Genomic DNA, 15,748 nt, shown 5'->3' on the forward strand with positions numbered 1-15,748 from the left:
TGGGCTAGCATTTCACACTATAAATGAGTATTCTCCAGTAAAATTTTCTTATTTTTTTAGAAGAAATCCATTTGAGGTATCAGTGTTTGCCTCATGTGGTTGTTTTTTTTTTTAAGATCTGAGAAACGAATATATACATATTCGTTTACATATATGATCTGAGCCAAAATCCCCATCCTCATCATAACTAAGGAATGACATTGATAATGTGCCATTTCACAGTCCCTCCTGTTACCTCTGATTAAGGAAAGCTATACTGTCCCGATGGAGTTACAGGCACTAGTATCCCCCCACTTGTAATAACCGAAACCAAAAACAGATAAAATACATGAAACAATGGTTTTCATGATAAAATATGAGTTTATATTTTCAAATAAACACAAATTAGCCCAATTAATTCTGAATAAGTAGTAACAACTTTATTTTAACACAAAGTGCTGAAATGCCAAAAATATTTTCAGCAACAAGATACCAAAAGTATGTATCTCATCAACATGAGCTGATTAAAAATGAGGCTGAAAAGTTCGATATAAGTCTTTATACATTTGAAACTTGAAAATCAATTTCCCCCAGAACTAATATTTAAATAATTTTAGCAGAATTTTATCTTCAAAAGTGGGACTCACTTAAGTTTTATCTTCATTCTAAAAACCTGAATGCACAATTAACTGGGTTACAGTATACAATGATAAACTCTAACAACAGAAAAAAATTTAAATATAAGAATTCCTTTTCAAACATTAAGTCCATATACTGCAAGCAGAAAACACGGTGTGATGATTTAATTCCTAGTGAAAAGGAAGTCTTGCATATGGTAGGCACTCTATATTTATTCAAATGGACCTAAAATTTACATCATTCCATGAACACTTAAATAAAGTAGAGCTCATAATCTGTATAAAAGAGGTTTGCAAAATACTCTTATTTGTGTGTGAAAGTGCTGTCTTTATAATCTGAAAACACTAAACCCACCCGCCCACCTTATTTTGCAAGAATATATTGAATATTTTTATTTTATTCACCAAAGAGCATGGAAGTCCAACTTGGAATAATTCAATACTTGAAGTATACTTGGCTATGAAAAAAGCTTGTGAGTTTAACAAAACAACTTACTGAAGTCCCCAGTGTTATATTTTAGTAACACTGGGTAGCATCTATGATTCACAATTTTATAAAGAATTCTGCTTAGGTTTTAAAACTTATGCACAAAACTTAAATGGGTAAGTAAATTAGTAATTATACTTTTGGCAATTTAAGCTCTAACTTAGGTATAGTTTTTTAAAAGCCAATAATGTTCATGACAACATTTTAAGAGATCGTTAATATTTTAAACTTAATTTTAGAATTAATGATGTCCTAAAAAGGCACTGTTTGTCATGCAGTAAATTAGTCACATTTTTGAGAATTATAATTTCCTCTATCAATCAATTGTCCCAAGTAAAGCACATTTAAATGGTATATTTCAACTAGCCTGAACTTTCAATGTTTAACTGAGTCCTATTTTTAGAAATTAACTCTTTTGAATATATCACACACAAGTCCAAGTGAAAACAAGTACATGTACACTCACACACACACATGCACGCAAACGTGCACACAGATGCCTAAATAACCACATAATACATGCAAGGTTCTCCAATTACTATTTTAAGACAATGACACACGAATATTCAAGGAGGTAACAATGGCAGCCATAATATTATGGCACCTTCATATTTGTGCTCCAAATACCAATACACATTAAAATTCAAAAACAAAAAAGGCACAAATATAGTGTTTCCCTATCTGAATCTAAAGGACAGTTTTCCAATGGTTACTTTTGTATTTATATAATGTTTAAAACCAGTCACTACTTTTTAAGAAAAGTTCTGTTTAGGTGACAAAAGAGAAACAGGAGCAGGCTGATAATCAAAAGGCAAGACTGCTCTAGACAGAATCTGTGCCTACTCAAAACAATGAATTTTAAAAACAAAAAAAGGCTATTAGAGCACTTATTTCAGAACACATTAACAGTTTTCTATCACAGCCTCAAGAACCCACACAATACCAAAAATATACATAATAAATAAAAAAAATAAATCAGTTACCATATGGTTCTGTTAGTATAAAGGTAGGCATTATATTATCTGAAAAGTGGACATTTCTACAAACATGGATCTTCTTACAGCACAGTGTTTGACGTTTTTGGTACAAAATGTACTACCAAACTAAAATAATACTTATAATAAAACCCTTAAGATTTGCAATAAACATGAAAACAAGTAAGTGAGGGAAATCTGAAATGTTCATTATATGGTGTTATTAGTGAAGTCACTATAGTTAGAAATGTAGATTCAAGCAGTGAATTAATTCACAATGTGCCTCTGTGCATTTGATATACATGGGTTCACCAGCGTTTTTTGTTTTTTTTATATATATGACAACAAAATTCTATAGCCCGAGGAAGGAGTTTTTGTTTTCTTATAAGACCCAGGCAAAATTTAAATTAAAGTCTTAGTATATATGTATGTGAGCACGTATTTTTTTAATTGTACATTACAAATTTAATTAATTCAATCTTATGGCGAAGTTAAGAAAGTGAATTTCTGCTCACTATAGCACTGATGGAGTCCACTAATATTTAAGAATCTTTCCTTTATCCCAAAGTATTCTTTCAATTTAAAACTTAAGTTAACATAACAAAGACTCAATGAAATTACAAAGGGCAAAATGAAGATATCTGAAAAAATAAGGTCTTTCAAACTCATTTGTTATGGATAACAAATGTGTATTTGACAGTGTTGTTCAATGTAAATATGAATCACTCTTGATGTATTAGAATTGCTCAGGGAGTATCTAACAAAGAAATACAAAAAAACCTATTTTAAGACCTCAGGCTTAATTATTTTCCTTTTGTACTAAATTAAAAACTAAATAAACAAATTATACAAATTTTAATCTGGAGAACAGTTATGTATGCAAATATATAGGTATGTGCATTTTTTTCCAGTGACACACTTTTCCCCTTGTGGTCCAACATCAATCTTGCCTAAGAAGTATGCTGTCCTTATTTCAGGAAACCAGATGCAGAACAGACCTCCACTGTGAACAGAGCAATCCAACACTGAGCATGTGTATGTGTTTAAAGCTGAAATTCATTTATAATAAAGAACTGGCCCATGAAAAGCAGATTATAAAGTTTATCCTGTTCACATTATGCACAATTTCAGTATCATCCACAATGTTAGTACAGTAACTGAAACAGAAAGGAAAAAACTAAGGGGATGGGGAAGGTTCAGAATGTGGCCTGACAAGTTTCTGAGGGTTCTCAGGAAAGGAGAGACTTTAGCCTGCAAATAATATCAGTTTGTTGTTTTTAGGAGAGTAGACCGTCCAGGATTCACTTATTGTTCAGATGCCTTCTCCAATGTGTGATAAAAAAAAAGAGTGAATTTAATAATGATTAACTGAAATGGAAACAAATTTAACTATAATGAAGGATATCTTTCTTATCTATTATCACAAACAGCCAGTTACCTCCATCTGTCTTAAAAAATTATTTCAAAAGTTAAGACACAATTAACTATACCTTATTAATTCCCTCAAAAGCAAAAAAATATATGTACCATTCAGCATACAAAAGTTACACATTAAAAGTGCATATATATCTCTCTTAATTGGCCCACTCATTAAATTTACATTTGGTCATCCTTACTTTTAACATGTACAGAATTCTTCATATAAATGTAGGCCACTATAAATTAAAAAAAATTATTTCAGCACAAAACATGCTTTCTTATTGAAATCTTATCCTCAATCAGTTCTCAGTAATTGTAAACTTGGATAAACCCACAAAGAAACACAAGCAAAGGTTTGTTATGCTTCTCAGTTTTCTGGACAGTTAACATATAAACATCACAAATTCTACTAAAAATCTGGGCCAACTCATTGCATAATTGCCCCTGAAATGAAAAATAAATTAGAACTGAAGCAGTGTATTGCCATAACTTACCTTGAAGGCAAGCAGGTTCTCCTGTATTTATAGAACTTAGACTGGAGACATTAACAGTTATCTCCAATACAAGTGCTTTTAAGAACCTAGTCTTAAACTTTGAGATAGCATAGCACAAACCCTAGAAAATTAATTTTGCTTTTCTGAAGCTAATGGAAGATCCTTTTGAAACTTAATATCTTCAGTTGTCAATATTACTGCATTATGGAGCTAGTGCAATCCTGCATAGCCTTGGTCAAAATGACAAGGCACAATAAAAAAATTAAAGTATCATATGAACAAGAGAAGTCACTGGAGATAATTTAAGGCCTTGAAGTGAATTAGAGTATAGTCAGTCTAATTTAAAGCTGAAGAATAAACCATAAATTATCCACCTGAAATGCAAGCCATACGCTTTTTCAGCTTCTGCTCTGTAGACAAGACAACAGAAACAACTCTTGCTTATGGTTTGTCTATTAGAATCCTTCTGGACCTGGAGGAATAAAAGTCAATTCCATTTTTCTACAGTTCATGGAAGATTTCAGGACTGTTTTAGCCGTTTGCGTGGAATGCCAAACTGTGGACACTGTGCAGATGCTAGTGCTCGGAAGGCTTCTGCTACTAAATGAGGGTGAAACTGAATCATGGACTTCCACCCTGATGTTTCCATTATGTCTGTTGCTTGGCTGAAAAATAAAATTAAGAGATGTTTGTTAAAGAATACTTTTCAAAATGCATTGTTGTATTGTCAATTTTTTAAATTTATGAATTTCATAATGTTTTGAACACTCTGCCTCTATATGTATTCAAACCACTTGAATTCATTAAAATATCATTCACAAAATACCTTAGTAGTATTTCTGTAACAAATGAAACTATTAGAATTTTCTGGAAATTCTATTCTCCTGAAGCATGTGACACTTGTCCCCATAGTTTAACTTTCAAGAGCTCTTTTCCCTGGCTTACACTCAGGTTTTTTCTCAAGTGGCAACTTTTGCCCTCTACTCTTTTAACATTCATTATTCATCCTATCTCATCCATTCTTCATAATTTTAGCTATCATATTCAATGATGACAACTACTGATTTGCTAAATCCTAAGCCTCCTAACAAGGTTCATTCCCAACCACTTGTTCTCTTTACTTGGATGCGTTTCAAGTTCCATAAATTCAGCATTGTTAGATAAGAAGAACTCAACATATCTCCCCAAACCTCAAATTCTTCCTCCCTTATTTCCAGTCAGCTAATGCTTCCACCATCATCCAGTGATTCAAGTCAGAAACCTGGGTATCATCCTAGACCAGTGATGGCAAACCTTTTGAGCTCAGCGTGTCAGCATTTTGAAAAACCCCAACTTAACTCTGGTGCCGTGTCACATATAGAATTTTGATATTTGCAACCATAGTAAAACAAAGATTTATATTTTTGATATTTATTTTATATATTTAAATGCCATTTAACAAAGAAAAATCAACCAAAAAAATGAGTTCACGTGTCACCTGACACGCATGTCATAGGTTCGCCATCACTGTCCTAGACCCTTTTCTTTTCAATCAAAAATAAAAGCTCTGATGATTAATAAAAACACAAACCTGATAGGGGCCTGGCCCAGGCTGCAATCTTTTACTGGATTAATCTTTGAGTAATGTCTTAAAAAGCCCTTAAAGTTAATTTATATGGCTTCCCAGGATCTTATCCCTACCTGCTTTCTCTAGGTCAGCTTCTTCTCATAACCTCTCTCTCACTCTATACTGTTGTTTCTTTTCACCCAATCTTTGCATACCTGATTCCCTTTTTCTGAGATACACTTTTCTACCTCTTCCCTCTTCTTTATCAAGGTAACTCCTACTAATGCTTTAGGTCTTTATTTATATAATTCCTTGAAAAGGCTTTCTCTGACCCCTAGATTAGGTTAGGTTCCTTTGCTATATGCTCAGATGGGTACGCTATACTTTACCTATCATCACACTTTACTTCAAATACTTGTTTAATTACTATTTATCTCCTGCTAAACCACAGACTCTGGGAAGCCAGGGAAAACATTTATCATGTTCATTATTATATTCGTGATATTGAGCACAGTGCCTTGGGCCATATTTACTGAATAAATATAAATACCTGTAAAATGAATGATCAATTACTGCCTTTAGGTTTCTGTACTTTAAGTTATCCTTTCTGTCTGCAATGCCTGTTATTTCTTTTTTAGTTCCTCTAATTCCTCTTCATATTTTAAGACACATCTGTCATCTCCAGTAAGCCATCCCTAAATCTCCAGCACATACCTTCTTTTATCACACTGCTTACCATATTATAAAAAATAACATATTCATGTATTTGTTTCTTTCATTAAATTTCCATCTACATATGAATGATATATTCATATATTTGTTTCTTTAATTAGATACATTTCTATCTATATATAAATGACATATTCATATATTTGTTTCTTTTATTAAACAAATTTCTCAAGAATAGGGACTTTTCCTCATAACTGTTTTTAAAGGCAGCACATTAGCATGGTGCTTGAGTCACAATAGATATGAGGTACACGTTTGTTAAACTAAACAGTAGCTAATAATAAAACTACCTTATTTGCCTGACATCAGAGTAACCAATGTGTTTATAATTTCAACAATAGTTGTTCAGAATCACACAGATATCTCTTAATATACCTGACATTTTCACTTATTTAACAAATATCTACTGAAGGTCTGTACATACAACAGCTTCTTCAGGGGATATTAAAATACTCTTGATATTTTTTGACATTGAAAAAGTTAAAAATGTAAAATATTTTCTTAACAGAATAAAACTAGAGCTTGTAAGTGGCTAAGTACAAAGGATCATAAATTGTCATTTGCTGCATACACATTATGTTTTAAATTTAAACTGATTTTTGTCTAGATCACATACCATAACATATTATCACACTGATCAATATTCAGAAAAACCAATAAACTAAAAAGAGAACTCACAAACTGACAGGAATTCAGTTAACTTCACACATAGCAAAACAAGTTAAAACAATAGGAAATAATTAAGTAAAAAAACATTAATTTTATTGTCTCTAACACTGACTTCTCTTTCTTTTATCCACTTGTCTTTTTTGACATACTTATATCAACTTTTGAAAACTTGCAAAAATGGAATTTAAGGGTTTACAAGCAAAAACGAATCAAAAGATGCAACTTTCAACCTATCAACTCTTTATCCTTTTTTATTTTGAATAATTATAAAGAATAGAAAATTCTCCCTAAAAATGAGAGAAGAAAACAAAGGAATAATAAGTTCTAATATTCAGAAAGTCTGGACTTAGAAAAGATATAAGAACTATGCTACCTCTTACAGTTTTACCAGGAAAAGTAAAGATCAAATTACTCCCATTTTTAGAATACTAGGCAGCTGGCTTAATAAAGCATTCAATGTAAAGTACTTGGCTAACCTAAGAAGCAATGGGTTAGCATTCAAATGTGAAGACGTTTAGGGCAAATATGAAGGGTACATTCCTCAGAGAATAAAATGAACATTTTCCATATTCTCAGAAATGCTTTCTGAAGGGACAGGAAAAGGATCTCCAGTTGCCACTGAAATAGCTGGAGTCAGGTACATACTAAGTGAGCATATGAGCTTCAGAAATTAGGGCATTCATCTCAGTTCACATTAGCAGCTGATCTACAAGGGGGCATAGCCTCAAGAATCCACTAAGTTAGTCAAATTTATTTTTTTTAAATAACCAGCAGTTTACTCCATATAAATAATATCTCGATTCCTACTTATTGTAGATGAACAAAAGGCCTATGCAAACACTTAATTCTATGTAGGCAGATCAACTTTGAGTCAGAAACTGATGTCATCTTACTTGCTGTTCCAGTTTTTCCCATCTTTACACCCAAGCTGTCGAAGTACACTGCACCTGCATTGAAGATTTAAACACACTTAAAAAAGTTCAGTGACAAACGCTGAAGGTGTCATGCCGCTGAAATATAAGCATAGCTTACCTATTAATAAAGTCTATGGCTTGTGCTTTCAACTGTTCTGCACTGTGCAAATCTGCAAGGACAAGGGTATCAGCAACATTTTCCACTGAGAGGTTACTACACAAAGCTTCTTCACACAGGACCTTCAGTCGTTCCAGTGCATACTATTCAAAAGGAAAACATAACCATTAAACATTCACTGAAAATACCAAGTTTTTAAATACATGAGAGTTGGACTTAGGAAATAAAGTTAAAGCACGTTATACTTTGAACTAAGGGTATTTTAAGTCTCTAAATTATTTTTAACCTAATATGAAGAAAATATTAATGAATATATTCAAGAGAAAGACCAATTTTCTTTAGGAAATTTCAATTTCCATAGTGTAAAATACTATATTTTAAAAATAGGGTTTTATTCTTAAAAAACACATACCTTATTACTTAATACTTTTAATGAGTACAGTTCTCTTCTCTATTATGAACACTAGAGGCCTGGTGCATGAAATTCGTGCATGGAGGGGGGGGGGGTCCCCTCAGCCCAGCCTGCACCCTCTTCAATCCAGGACCCCTCAGGGGATGTCTGACTGCCGGTTTAGGCCCGATCCCGGGGACTGGGCCTAAACTGGCAGTCGGACATCCCTCTCACAATCCGGGACCACTGGCTCCTAATGGCTCACCTGCCTGCCAGCCTGATCACCCCTAACCGCCTCTGCCAGCCTGATCGCCCCTAACTGCCACCCCCCCCGCCTGGTCAACCCTACTCCCCCCCGCCAGCCTGGTTGCCCCTACTGTCCCCCCTACCGGCCTGGTCACCCCTTACTGCCCCCCCTGCTGGCCTGGTCGCCCCCAACTGCCCCCCTGCTGGCCTGGTCACCCCCAACTGCTCCCCTCTGCCGGCCTGGTCGCCCCCAACTGCACCCCTGCTGGCCTGGTTGCCCCCAACTGCCACCCCTGCCCGCCTGGTCACCCACACAGCCTGTTCGGTCGTCCGTCTGGTTGTTTTGGTTGTGACAGCCCCTGGCTTTTTATATATTAGGATGAATGTACCAACCAGTACAATCACTGCATGTTGTCACAATCCAATGCATGTACTTCTTGAAGAATGAATTACAAAGCTAAAGAAATCATATTCATAACCACTAAAAATCTTTAGTGTATATAACATCTTTAGTAGCTTTATTGAGGACTAATTAACATACAATAAACTGTACTTATTAAAGTTTATACTTTGATAAGTTTATAGATATATAATCACCATTAAATCAAGATAGTGAACATATTCATCATCCCCAAGTTTCCTCCTACACCTTTGTAATCCTTCTCTTTCACCAAATCCCAAGCCAACGGCTCATATGCTTTCTACTGCTAAAATTTTATTCACAAAGTATAATTATTTTGAGATTCACGCCTGTTGTTGCCTGTGCATCAAAAGGTCAATGCTTTTTATTGCTGAGTAATATTCCATTGTATATAAACACACCACAATTTGTTTATCCATTCATCTGTTAATGAACATTTGGGTGCTTCCAGTTTTTAGCTATTACAAAGAAAGCTTCTATAAACCTTCATATATTAAGTCATTATATGGGCATGTGCTTTCTTTTCTTTTCTCTTGGATAAAAACCTGAAAGTGGGTTCATTGGGTCATATGGCAAGTGTAAAATGTTTTAGGGAACAGCCAGTCTTTCAAAATAGTTGTACCACTTTATATTCCCATCAGCAGTGTATGACAGTCCTAATTCTTCCACAGCTTTTGGTCTTGTAATTTCTAGTTATTATGGTATGTGTGTAAAAGAATCTTGTGGTAATTTTAATTTACATTTCTCTAATGGCTAATGATGTTGAGCATCTTCTGACATTGATTGACATTATTTTGGAAAAAGGCTGTTCAAATATTTTCTATTTTTAGAAATAACACTGCTTTTTTAAATTGAGTTTTGAGAGTTCTTTATATAATCTGAAATAAGAGTCCCTTATCAGATATCTTCTGAATAAAAGGCATTCATCAAATATATACTGGGCAAATATTTTCTTTCAATCTGTTGCTAGTCTTTTTATTTTCCTGTTTCTTTTGATGAAAAAAAGTTTTCAATTGTATTGAAGTCCAATTATCAAATTTTTAATTTTATGTAGTATTAGGGGCCCAGTGCATGAATTCGTGAACCTTGAAAGAAACTGTGGGCCGCGAGGCTGTGGTGGGCACAGGGGTGGGTTTCGGTACATCCTCCCCGCCCCTGCCCGGCCCCTCCCGCCATGGCCCCCAGTCCTCTGCTGGAAGCCCCGCTCCCACTGCCATCGCTCCCTCGTGTTGATGGCGCCGGCCCCGCTTGCACCCACTGACGGCGCAGAGCTATTGGGGCCGGCTCCAGCAGCGGGTGCGAGTGGGGCCGGTGACAGCAGTGGGTGCAAGAAGTGGCTGCTGGCACCGATCACCCCTCAGGAGCAGGGGGAGATGGAGAAGCCCTGAGGGGCGATTGGGGCCTGCAGCTGCCACTCACACCCACTGACAGCGTCAAGTGATTGGGCCTGGCACCAGATGCCAGCAGCAGGTGCGAGCGGCAGCTCCGGCGCCAGCAGCGGGTGTGAGCAGCAGCACTGGTGCAGGACTGTGTCGCACAGGAGCCCCACCTTGGTCTGGTGCCCTCATTCACCTGCCCCACCATCCCACCGTGGCCAACGCCTGCCACGTTCCGCGCCCTGCCACCTGCTGCCAACTCCCACCATGTTCCACGCGCACCTTCCTGTTGGTCAACACACGTCATAGTGGCCAGTTGTTCGGTTGTTCTGCTGTTCGGTCTATTTGCATATTAGGGTTTTATATATATCGATGTTTTTGTTGTCATAGTTAAGAAGTCTTTGCCTAACACAAGATCACAAAGACTTTTTCCTATGCTTTCTTTAAGAAGTTTTAGATTTTTAGGTTTATAATCCCATTTTGCATATATTTTTATATATGATGAAGTTCATCTACAAAGGTCACTTTTTCAAATGAGTTCAATCAAAGTTCACTTTGGGGGGCATTTGAGTATCTGACTTTTCCAGCACCATTTGTTGAAAAGACTGTCTTTTCTCCACTGTGTTATTCTTGCACTTTTATTAAAGATTAAGATATTCATATATGTGACAGTCTATTACTGTACTCTCTCTTCTGTTCCAGTGAATTATTTGTCCATGTTGTCACCAATAAAACACTGTCTTAAATACTGAGGCATTATAATAAGTCTTGCTGTCAGACAGTGATAGTCTTTCAATTTGATCTTCTTTTTCAGTTCTTGATTATAGGTCCTTGTCAATTTATTGGGGAAAAAAAGCCCATTAGGACATGTTAATTCTCCTAATTAATTTTAAGGAGAATTGAAATTTTAATAATATTCAGACTTCCAGTCCATAAACAAAATTTATCTCTCTATTTATTTCAGCCTGCCTGCATTTCATTTAACAATTTATTGTAATTTTCTGTATACATATCTTGAACATTTTTTGTCTATGTATTTATTTATGCCTATGTATTTAATATAGTTGATGCTAATGTAAATAGCATTTTTAATTTAAATTTTTATTGAGATAGTTATAGATTCGTGTGCAGTTGTACGACATAATAGATTCTATATACATTTGGCTCAGTTCCCCTCAATGTTAACATTCCGCAAAACAAGTGTAATAGCACTTTACATATATATATATATATATATATATATATATATATATATATATATATATATGAATGTATATATATATACACACACACACATATACATTCACATATGCATATACATGGATGAAAATCACATGACAATACTTTTGGAGAAAGCTCCCAATATGCTCTCAGGATTGAAAACTACTGGCTTTAAGATTTTTTGGTATTTTTGCACTGTTTCCCTATATTAAAAAAATCACCATCATAAAAGAGCATAAAATTATCATTATTTTCTCTTTCTACACTATTAAATTAAAAAAATCAATCTATAAACAGAGAATTAAATTAGTCAATATAAAAAATTTTCAATTATATATAATATTGTGTGTGTTCTTATAAAACAGTAAAGATACACTCAAAACTATTGAATTTATAATCTCCCATAAAAATTTACTTTCCTATAAAGATATTTTTGTCTTATTGACTAAAAAAATCTCACTGTATGCTATTTTTTTAATACTTTCACAAGCCATCTACAAATAGTATAAATTAATCCAGTATTTCAAGTTATTTGGGGTTTTCATTTGATGACAGCATTCTTGATATATCAAAGGCTTGAGGACATTTTTCAGCTCTTTAAGACCTAATTACTTACTTTGTCTGCAGCTGCCAACAAGTTGTCAGCCATTTTGTCAAGGTTTGGTGCTTTCCCTGTGTAAATGAATCTCATCATTTCTTTAAAAACCTCGGGGTCTACATCGTTTATTTCCACTCGATTCTGATATTGAAAACAACACAAAAGAGTTATACTTAAAGAACACAGACACACAAACAAACCAAGGAGAAACTTTGACAGTAATTTAAAAGCCCCAAATCTGTACAACTCAAATATAGATTAAACTCTATTTTAAAATTTATCTTCGGTAAGCTACGCAGGCAAAGTGAAACAGGCAGGTCTAAAAGGAAAGTATATGCACCAAAAACTACCATGTAGAAATATAAATCAAATTTCTTAATTTAAAAGAGTAAAACAAAAATCTATAGGCCAAACGAAATACATCTGCATGCAGTTTCTGACCTCTATCTTAGAGAAAGATGTCTATTAAGTTTTTCTTTGCAGAATTCCTAAGCTGTACTACAATGCCTAAGATCCTGTAACCACCTTTAAGTAAAAGAATGGCCAGGTATATGAGATAATTCCAGAGCACCCATTCCATCTCAGAACTCTCCCTTTTGCAAAATGGCATGTACTATTATCTATGGCACCTCACCTCTTTGCTTAACACATGCTCAAGTCCAAAGAGGACTAGTTCCTTTTTTATTCCTATATCTTTGTAAATTTGGTTTCTCTCCTGGGATTAATCAAGCTAAATATCAAACAATAAACAACAGTAAACTTTTCTGACCCTTTGCTGACAATAGCACTTGACACATCATTGATGTCTGCTTACTTGGAAGTGATCAGAAAGTTGATTATAGTACCTGCCCAGACCAACAATCAAAGGAAAGGAAGCAGCTATTTTGTTGCAGCCTCTAGTTCTGCAGAAAGAATAAAGCTGAACCCACATAAACCCTGGAGTCGTCCAATTGGAGCACTAAGAATCAATCACATGTAATGATGCAACCAGCAAAGAATCAACCTCTGAGCTTTAATCTGACATTTCAAGACGACAGGTGACAGAGAAACACCTGGGAAAACCAAATAGGTAATATCTTGACTATAGATAATTTATAATAATGTAATTTATGCCATTTTTTGTTAAATCTAATAAATAGCAACTTATTTTAGTGGTTAAAATGTAGGCATTATTTTTGCTCTAGAAAACAAATTCCAAAATCTACTCATAAAATTTAGAAAGGAGAAATATACTTCTTTTTTAAATAATATGTTTTTATTGCTTTTTAGAGAGAAAGAGGGAGAGAGATACAGAAATAGAAACATTGATGAGAGAGAGAGAGAGAGAGAGAGAGAGAGAGAGAGATATTGATTGGCTGCCTCCTGCCCACCCGCTACTGGGGGTCTAGCCCACAATCTAGGCATGTGCCCTGACCAGGAATAGAACCAGGAACCTCTTGGTTCATGGGCTGATACTTAACCAGTGACCCACCCCGGCTGGGCGAGAAATATACTTCTTAATCAGAGAACTCCCAAATAGCTATGGCCAAGAACAGTCCTTTGATAACTACCCTTCTGTATAAGAATTACCTACTTATTTTTCTACCAAATGGGCACCCAAATAGCTGTTATTTGGAATATTCACCCACTTTAGGTTACATCGACTGTTCTACTAGAGAACCCATTTTTCCCATCTTTCTATTCTTTTCTAAAATCATAGTATAACAATTGAGAACATGCACTGTTACTTTAAAAATATACAGTCCACTATTCTACTTTTGCACAAATTTATTGTTAACCCTTAAACTATGGTTACCTTTTTGCTTTCTTCCATTTCATGTTCAAACATTGCATTAAAAACTGGGGATCGAGCTGTAACAAGATTAAGCATCATTATTTAATGCACACATTTATAAGAGAAATGTACTATATTACCCAAAAGTAGAAAGTACCTGCAAGTACAGATTTATGAGCTCTAAATTCGTGTCCTCTCACAAAAAAACTGCAATCTGTAAATCTTGTGTTTTCCCAGAGATTACCTAAATCTTCTGCTAGTCGACATTCAGGAACCTTCAAAGTATTTGTATTAGTATGCCCTGATATATTTACTGAATCTTGGACCACACTCACCTAATAAAAAAGGGACAGTAAGAAAAACACTTTTACAATTTAATATCAATAATTAGTTACTAAGACTATACTTAAATATCTTATCATTAAAATTATTTGAATAATTAAATGCACTCCTGATAAAGATGCTAATACCTGATCATTGAATTTAAGGATACAATTTAAAGGTTATAAAACTACAGTCTATGATTTGCAATTTGGGAAGTATTTTAAGTGCTATTCCTACATGTTTCAACTCTGGTAAAACTGACTTAAATATATAGTTAAATTGATTTAAATTTTAAAGTATAAGAATTCTCACAAAAGCAACTGTAGTTATTAAAAGTTCATGGGATCTTTTATTTTTTAAAAATCAACAGTAAAAATACAAATATGATTTAGTTTTTCAGACCTTTTATTTACTTAATTCACTAATCAATAAAAACTGATATAATCTCAACATTGCTTTTATACAAACTCAAATATAAAATATGGATTAAATTATTACTCAATGGAGATGACCACTGTCTACTGAATATAATCTTAAAACACTATTAAGTCTTGTACACCACTTTAAAAGAATTCTACTATAAGAAATTTCAAATTATGTTTAATAAATTGAAGAAAATACTACCTCAACAAGTAAAGCATATGTTTTAGAGTAAACAAATCATTTTTTACAAAACTGCTATGTTAGTTAGCCATTGTTTTTAAGCTTTTAAGTTTTGTGGTCATTTTTTTTTTTAAATCCTCATCTGAGGATATTTTTTCCATTGATTTCTAGAGAGAGTAGAAGGGAAGAGAGAGAGATAAAAGTGAGGGAAGACAAAGAGAGAGAGAAACATCAATGTAAGAGAGACACATTGATTGGCTGCCTCCCGCACATGTCCCTACTGGGGCTGGGGACCCTGCAACTGAGGTATGTACCCTTGACCAGGAATTGAACCTATGACCCTTCCGTCTACGCCAACGCTCTATATATTGAGCAACCGGCCAGAGCTGTGATCATTTCTTATGCAGCAATAGATATCTATGTTCATTTGAAAACATTTCATGTGGCTTTTATTAAATAAGAATAGGTATAAGTAAGGACACATATAAATACAGTTAACTATGTAGAAAATGTAAATTACAAATAGGTAAATTGGACCAAATTACTAACATGCTAACACGAAAAGTATAATAATAATCCAGTATAAAATATCTGGAGAATATTAAATCTTGGAAGTTCTCATTCATCTAGATGTATAAACATGTATCTCACTTATGTGAATGGGCACTTCTAAAGAAAAAATTTATTGAGGTATTTTTAATTAATCATTTTGTTTTTCCAACTTGCATTATTAACCTTTTGGAATCATATGTCATAGAAATCATCTAATCAATCACCTTATTTGGTAAAAGTTTTCAAAGTGAGAGCAAGAGAAGATAACCAAAATG

The 15,748-nt window shown here is 34.3% G+C and overlaps 1 protein-coding gene across 7 annotated transcripts in view; it reads right to left on the reverse strand.

Moving 5' to 3' along the window:
• Nucleotides 1-393: 393 nt before the first annotated feature.
• The window catches only part of SPOPL (speckle type BTB/POZ protein like), a 61,342-nt gene continuing 45,987 nt past the window's right edge, over nt 394-15,748 (reverse strand). For 4 of the 7 annotated variants that reach the window (XM_023752438.1, XM_023752435.1, XM_023752436.1 and 1 more), the window contains 6 exons: nt 14,152-14,329; nt 14,016-14,071; nt 12,239-12,361; nt 7,968-8,110; nt 7,829-7,882; nt 394-4,656 (listed from right to left, as the gene is read on the reverse strand). In XM_023752438.1, coding sequence (XP_023608206.1) covers nt 4,512-4,656; nt 7,829-7,882; nt 7,968-8,110; nt 12,239-12,361; nt 14,016-14,071; nt 14,152-14,329 — 699 coding nt within the window. In that variant the 3' untranslated portion in view covers nt 394-4,511. The remainder of the gene's footprint in view (nt 4,657-7,828; nt 7,883-7,967; nt 8,111-12,238; nt 12,362-14,015; nt 14,072-14,151; nt 14,330-15,748) is intronic. The other 3 variants (XM_023752439.1, XM_023752437.1, XR_002828756.1) reach the window with 2 other exon arrangements.

This window comes from Myotis lucifugus, unplaced genomic scaffold, assembly GCF_000147115.1.
Source record: "Myotis lucifugus unplaced genomic scaffold, Myoluc2.0 scaffold_32, whole genome shotgun sequence".
NCBI lineage: Eukaryota > Metazoa > Chordata > Mammalia > Chiroptera > Vespertilionidae > Myotis > Myotis lucifugus.